Source organism: Solanum tuberosum, unplaced genomic scaffold (genome assembly GCF_000226075.1).
Source record: "Solanum tuberosum cultivar DM 1-3 516 R44 unplaced genomic scaffold, SolTub_3.0 scf00103, whole genome shotgun sequence".
Lineage (NCBI taxonomy): Eukaryota > Viridiplantae > Streptophyta > Magnoliopsida > Solanales > Solanaceae > Solanum > Solanum tuberosum.
This window is the reverse complement of record NW_006239027.1, coordinates 1,072,647-1,080,192: the sequence shown is the minus strand read 5'-3', so window position 1 is coordinate 1,080,192 and position 7,546 is coordinate 1,072,647. Positions and strand designations below refer to the sequence as shown.

The following is a 7,546-nucleotide window of genomic DNA, read 5'->3' as shown; positions in this document are numbered from 1 at the left end:
CTCATGAGTTAATTTTTTTTTGCCCCCCCCCCCCCCCCCCCCCCTTCCCCGAGAAAGTGAGATTCTGTTTCTCAAAGCCTTGTGCTGCAACATCAGGTAATTGGAGGTCCAAAAGTGAACGATGAATTTGGCGATACTGTTCCCTCTAAGCTGAAAAATGATGATGCCCCTTCTACAAGCTTGGAGCCTGTGGGAGAAGGTAATCTTCAGTTTCATCTTGCATTATATATTTGACTGAGATTCTGTAGGAGCTTCAGTTCGTTGTGAGAGAGGAAGCAATGGTACAATTGATAACGAGTTGTATCTGAACATATTATGGATGTTCAATTATCTCATTTTATGGACTATTTGGAGAAGTATATATCAGCAATAGTACATATCTCATTATTGGTTCTCATTGCCAAGTTAAAATTGATTTATTTCTAGTTCTGATGTTGTTGTTTGCCCAAACATAAAATGCAAGACCAATTTTATATTTTATCAGACATCTCATTTTTTAACTGTGTTATAACTAAGTTTGACTTTTAGATTGCTGTCTTGTATAATCGATATGAAAGCTGTTGCATTTTTCTCAGTGCCATGTTACCTTCACATTGTTGCTCACCTCCAAATTACCCTCACACACTGTTTTGAGACCCCTCCTCAATTACTTAACTTCCTTCCAATTGGAGAAGTTTTAAGGCCAAATATTCAACTAATAATATAACTACTGATGCCATCTTGAAATACACGATATCTTTGGCTCGTCCCAAAAGACTTGACTTAGTTCCTTAAATGGAAGTTTCTTTCCTTCAACTATCTACACTAATATTATTAAATGTTGGTTTACATCATTTCAAATTTGAGGTGACATTAAGTTACCAATTTCAAAAATAAATAAATTAAGGTGACATTTTTTCAGCTTCTCTGCTTTCTCCCATTTCAAACTTCTTTTAAAAGTACAGTTATCTTTCTCAAAAAAAATAAAACTTCTTTTAAAAGTATCTCTACCAAAGTAGTTTGAATGTTGTACTCTTAATATCTGCAATGGTCAAAGTATATGTTCCAAGATGGAGGGGAGTATGTTGCTACATTGTCTTGGCATGATATATTTAAACTACATCTTTTGTATTTTCAATCTTTAATTCTTACTTATCTCTCTACTCAATTCCGGTGGTAGAGCTACCCTTATCCTAGGGCACTTGACACTCCTTTGTTGGAAAATTACACTGTGTAGATAGGTATTGTTTTTAAAAATATATACATGATATGTTGAATCCCCGTGGCTTCTTTGTGTGTTTACTTCTTTATATTTGGACTCCCTTTAGTAAAAATCCTGGCTTTGCCCCTGCATAACTCTAGTGTTGCAAACTGTTAGAGTATCTCATCTCTATGCTAGTCGAGGGAGTCATCTTAATTCAGGCAATCGGGAGTTACTTGGAAAGATTCATACATCATTTGCAGATCAATGATCTCAGTGGAATGTGGTGACTGGCAAACCCTGTATTTTTTTTGTAGAGCTTACTCTGTAATATTGGTGAAAATATTGAACTCTTTTACTGAAAATATGACTATAATATGCTAGTTTGTCCTGAACGATGAATGTTGATTTGAGACAGTAATTAGTCTGAAAATAAATTCTGCTGGATCTGTTATACCAGGTGATTTTGGGACTATGATAGTCCGAGATGGACCTGATATTGACAAAACAGCAAATGCGGAAGCGTCATCTACTCTCCGGCGTACTGGAATTCCTTCCATCCCCACCGTTGCTGGCAAATCAAATGATCCCTGGTATTTTGTTTCCTGTTAATCTGATTATCATTTAGTGCAGAGGTGAAACCTATTAAATCAGGAAAGTAATTCATCCTTGCCAAATAATATCAGCATTAAAAACTTTGTTGCTTGGCATGTCTTCTCACGGAGAAGATCTTTGTACTAAATAGCAGAGTGATGTGCTCTATTAAGTGTGAACTTTATGTACAGTTTGATCTTTGGCATTACTTTGAGCCGTGAATCTCGACTCTCTTGTGTATGACCGTCTTCTTTCTTAACCTATACTACTAGATAAAGCCCCATTTCTTGAGTAACTAGCTTGGTCTCTAAGTGATTATGCCATTCCAACTGTTTATAAATCAGATTGCCCCCATGATCTTACCTCACTAACTTCAAAGTATGATCAGTAGTAAAGTAGAAATGTAAAATATGTGCGGAGAGAGAGTATCTTTTTAGTGGTAATCCATTCAGTTCGTCCGTTGCCTAAATAAATTGAACATTTCTTGTCAGGTTGCTTAATGATATTGATGTCACTTCACCCGTTGGTATGTCCCAGAGACAGAGCATGCAAGTATCTTCTCCTGGAACCTTACCTTCTCCTGATCCGGGCCTTAAGGGGAGTACTACATCTCAAGCAACTGTTAGTAGTGGTGGTGGCGGCTATAATACTGGAACCTTGCCAAGTGAAACTGTCAGTCGGAGAGCATTGGACAAGGTACTCATAAGTGTTCAAGCATGAACTCTGCATCTCACGTCTCTTTTATGAGCTCTTTCTTTTTCTACCCTATTCCATAATATAAGGAATATGTGTTCTGTGCTTTACTCTTATGTTACCCGAATTGTCAACTTACTGTAGTAGTTTAATTTCATGGAAAAACTATCTAAACCATCACTCCATCAGTAATTGTAGTAATTCTCCCAAAGCATCTAACATAAAATCCTGATCCTACATTAGTATTCACAAGTTTCATCACAACTGATAAGACATCTGTAAATTCTTTATTACTTAAGCAGAGAAGGAAGAAGACACATGATAAACTTATAGCTGCAACTTTGAAGTTTCACGCTTTAAGTTGTAGTTTGCAATAGTATTAGTCATTTCCATTATTCATTGAGCCATATCTCCTGAAAAAAGTAACACATTGCATCTAAAACACACTCTTTACTTTATCGAGCTCCATCCATGGAGTAAATTAATCATAGCCCTTTATTCTTATTTTTCCTCAATTTCTCAATCAATCGGTTTTGGTTGTCACTATATGATATTTATAAAGAAAGCAAGCTTCTGTTATACTGGGCTTACTTCTGAGGTTAGGTTTGTCAATACTGTAAATCACTTAAGATTATTCTAGATTTTCTTTAGATACTAGCTATATTTCTAGTTCTGTGGTTGAAATTTATTTATATGCATCCATATGTCTTACATTGCGGTTTCACTACGGGGGTGAAACTGCCTTTCTGTTGAGGTTAATTTCTATTTTACTTTGTTATAAGATCTTGCTTCTGGATGTCACTATATTTCATTTTTCCTTGTTTGTGCTTGTTCTGGGTGCAAGTATGATTCTGACTTCTGCAAATTTGTGCGCGTATCAGCTTTGGTCCATATACTCCGCTGGTAACACAGTGCCAATTCCATTTCTAAGAGCAACTGACATATCACCGATTGCACTCTTGTCTGAGGATGTACTCGGAGACTGGCAAAGGGATAATAGTGGAAAGACTGCTGTAGAAGCAATGCAGGAACTCTTCTCCGGTGATTCGCAATCAAAGAAAGGCCGCAGCAGACAAAATGAGGTCCTCTCTACCACCTCCTTACGAAAACCTTAACTTTCCTTTGTTTCTTTCAATCTTCTCCCCTTTTATAACCGTTAATTGATTGATTGCAGGTTCCCCTTCCTCCAAGTGTATACCAAAGACTAAACTCGAGTCCTACACTAATGAATCTTGCTCAAGCCTTAGCGTATCATAAAATGTACGTTGATAACATTATACTTGAATATGAATTTATTCAAATATTTTCCTTCCATTCGACTCACTACTATGTCCCATGCCCTTAGGTTTATCAAAACATGGCTGTGTTTCATCATTCTCGAAACTTGTTAATGTCCAAATGAATTGATAATGCGAACTTTTGAATGTAGGTGCTACGAAGAGATGCCTCTTCAGGAAATGCAAGCATCTCAGGAACAACAAACGATTCAAAACCTCTGTGATACTCTCAGAACTATTTTACGACTGTAAATTATTCTTCGTAGTTGAATCTGTAATGTGTTTCTTCGCCATGTAAATCTAGTTATATGATCATTTCTTTTTCTTCTGTACCTTTAGGGTAGTGTTCTGTCTTCAGCTCCAGAACAAGCAAAATGCTGCTTCCTTTACATTTCTGTTTTATTTTTTTTGTGGCGATTTTTTTTCTTCAAATTATTCTGTAGCCAGCAGAAAATGAATTCAAGGATGTTTTACACTAACCTGGTAATATGATGGATAATTTAGCATATTTTCTTACATTTTGTACCACCATTTTTGGATCTATATTGTGCATTCTTTGGGCTCTTATAATATATTCTGCAAATTCGAACTAGGCTATTTGAGCTTTGATGCAACAGTTATCACCTCCAAATCAATTATTTCGAGGTGAATGAAAGAGCATCGGTTCAAGTGCATCAATTTCAAGTAAAGAAGGAAGAAAACAATGAACAAAACATATCAATTAATAAGAAAAGCAATGTAGAGCAATTCAACTACAAGTTACGACTAATACTATGACATCACCATTGTAAGGCAAGACAACACTCTATCCATACTAACCTTCTACCCTAATATGCGAGCTCCACTTCTTCCTATCCTACAGTCATGTCTTCAGTAATACAAAGTTGTGTCGTATCCTATCATATTCACCTCTCTTGAGTACTTTTTCTGCATACCTCTACGACCAATCTCTTCCACCTCCTCACTGGGGCGTCAGCACACCTCCTCTTTGCATGCCCAAACCATGTCAATCTTACTTCTCTCATCTTGTTAGCCGTCAAAATCCTTTTTAGATTATTTTTTTAAAAAAAAAGAAAGACATGTAAATAAAAAAATACACTAGATATTTTGAAAATTTAGCAAGTCATATAAATAGGAGACAAAAGGGCAACTGAAAGACAATTGGTACCCAGCCATAACAAAGCCACAGCTCTTCTCTCAGCTCAGAAGAAGAAGATGATGATAAGTAGGCTTAGTAGCAAATTCAACTTTTTTTTGCGAAACCCATTTTTCCCTACACCTCTCTATCACCATAACCATCGTTTCCTTACAATTCTACAACAAAAACAAGCTATACACAATCTTTGTAATGGTTTACAAAATGGTCCTTTTTTCAAGAATCACATTTCAGTTTTACCTCTTCGGTGTTTGAGCATTAATTCTTCTGAAGAAATCACCCCAGAGAGAAATGGAAACGACCCACTTCACTGTATGCTCTGTTTATTTCATTTTGTTTTTGTGCTTCTGTTGAATTGCATAGTAGGTGTTTGATGTTTTGTTTGTGTGGTGCTTTTAAATTGTAGTATCTCATTTTTTATGCTTAGTTGAGCCTTACGTGTTATTTCAATGTAAATGGTTTACAAAATGGCCTTGCTTTCAAGAATCACATTTCTCTTATTAGGTGTTTGATGTTTTGTTTGTGTAGTGCTTTAAATTGTGGTAGCGATTTTTTTATGCTGGGGTGATCCTTCCGTGTTATGTAGAAATAATGATGAAGTTATTGTATACAAATATATATAGAGGCCAAGCCAGCCTTAGTTGTGCTTGAATTTTGTTTTCAAGAAAACTAAGTTATGACTTACCCATATGAAAGCTAACATCTTTCCTTGGTAGGGATTTTGAAAAAAAAATGCATCTATTTTGTAAGGCTTATGTTGTTATGTTTTCTTTAGTACCAGTGGTGCCCGAGCCTGCTTGCAGGCATCTCGACTATGCTATTTTTTTGTGTTTCTGTTGATTTGCTTACTAAATGTTTGATGTTTTGTTTCTGTCGTGCTTTAAATTCTGTTCGCTCATTTTTTATGCTTAGATGAGCCTTGTGTATTGTTTTATTATAGAAACAATGATGAAGATGTCGTATATTCGTATATATATGCCAAGTCAGCCTTGTGCTTGAATTTTGTTTTCAAGAAAACTAAGTTTTGACTTATCCATATGAAAGTTAATATCTTTCCATGATAGGGGTTTTGAAAAATGCATTAGTTTTGTTAGGCTTATATTGTAATGTTTTTAATACCTGTGGTGTTCGGGCCAACTTGTGTAGCTTGATTATTCCACCCAGTACCTGCTACCTCCCACACGCACATGTAATGGGTAACTCTAACCAACAAGGCTAGTTGTGCTTGTATAGTTTTGCCTTTGGCTAGGATTTGAACTTGAGACCTCATGGTTCTCTCACACTTCCACTAGGCCACACCCTTAGTCTTGTATTGTTATTTGGTGAAGCAACAAATAAAAATGTTGAAGAGTGAGGTTGGCCAGTGGTTGAGCCAAATATTTATATTAGGAGATGCAAGCAAAACACTAGAATGTGACAGCTAGGATTTGAACTTATGACTTAAAGCTACTTTTGAACCCCATTATTGCAGTAGAATTTTTCTTTACGTTGAGGGAACTCGATAACAAAATATTCGCCCTATTTATGCGGGTATAATTTTTCGACAAAGGAGATTAAGTCGAACCTTGCTGCCTCCACCTAGCTCTAGCATTGAGTCTAGCAGTAGTGGTAAAGTACCTTCACCACCAACTGGTAGATTGTCCATTGGAGGTTTGACTTGTGCTGAAGTTAATTGGGAACATTATTGATCCTCCCTGATGGGAGAAAAATAATTGGAAATGTTCATTTACTCTGAGAATTTTTAAGGGTGTTCTCTCTTTACGTGTTTCACATTCTCATTGAATTAAATTTAGTGATTTTTTAATCAAATTCATCAATTTATATTCTGTCAAAGAGTCACACTATGTGTTTATGTTTGAAGATGAAATGATTGAGGACGTAGAACCAATAGATTTATGGGAAGAAGAAGAGGAAGTTGAGCCTGAGGTACATGAACTTTTGGAGTGTTAGTAACTTTTTTTTTTTTTTGTGGATATATATATGTTCAATTTGATTTTAGCAGTTCAAACATTCAGATTGGCGATGGAGGTGATGGAGGAGGAATAGTTTTCCAAAGTTGCTCTTGGGGTGAGCAGGCATTATCAATTGCTCGTGATGTACTGCTACCATTTGGTGATGACATGGAGCTCTATTCATTTAAAACTAGTCCTCATGGGTACATCTATGTCAGATTAGACAAACTTCCAAATAAGTAAGTTGTTGATTGCAACACTGGCTTCCTGTCTACATGAAAAACAACTTCTACATCTCTTTCTCTTTCATAAATGATCTAGTGTATGTTGTGCCTGAAATCTCTTGTTGTAACCGGTCTTTAAAATTCTAATTCCAATGGAAGAACAAAGATGCCAATAAGTGAGAGTAGTGTAAAATAGTAGTATTATTTGTGAAAGCTAGTCAACATTTTGGATGTGTATTATATAACTTGTGATGGATGAATAACTGGACTTCCATGTTGGAGGTCTCAAGTTCGAAACCTCTTGCCAGCGAAAGCAAGGGGTTTGCCTTCTGGGTCGAGCTCGTCGCACCAGGCTTGCCTAGTGCGGTTTACCTCTCCTATGTGGTTTGCGAGCTATTGCATAGGAGCGGGGGTTTTACCCTGTGCGCACCCAAAGGGTAGCGGCTGCGGGTTTCCCTTGTCATCAAAAA

At 36.5% G+C, this 7,546-nt stretch overlaps 2 protein-coding genes across 2 annotated transcripts in view; both read left to right on the top strand.

Moving 5' to 3' along the window:
• The window catches only part of LOC102591004 (serine/threonine-protein kinase dst1), an 11,281-nt gene extending 7,060 nt beyond the window's left edge, over nt 1–4,221 (top strand). Inside the window, exons 13-18 of the mRNA XM_006348611.2 lie at nt 97–199; nt 1,641–1,773; nt 2,266–2,470; nt 3,349–3,549; nt 3,642–3,727; nt 3,897–4,221. Of these exons, the coding sequence (XP_006348673.1) occupies nt 97–199; nt 1,641–1,773; nt 2,266–2,470; nt 3,349–3,549; nt 3,642–3,727; nt 3,897–3,996 (828 nt within the window). The 3' untranslated portion in view covers nt 3,997–4,221. The remainder of the gene's footprint in view (nt 1–96; nt 200–1,640; nt 1,774–2,265; nt 2,471–3,348; nt 3,550–3,641; nt 3,728–3,896) is intronic.
• A 662-nt stretch (nt 4,222–4,883) lies between these two features.
• The window catches only part of LOC102590652 (uncharacterized), a 4,127-nt gene continuing 1,464 nt past the window's right edge, over nt 4,884–7,546 (top strand). The window contains exons 1-3 of the mRNA XM_006348610.2: nt 4,884–5,212; nt 6,762–6,826; nt 6,916–7,091. Coding sequence (XP_006348672.2) covers nt 4,960–5,212; nt 6,762–6,826; nt 6,916–7,091 — 494 coding nt within the window. The 5' untranslated portion in view covers nt 4,884–4,959. The remainder of the gene's footprint in view (nt 5,213–6,761; nt 6,827–6,915; nt 7,092–7,546) is intronic.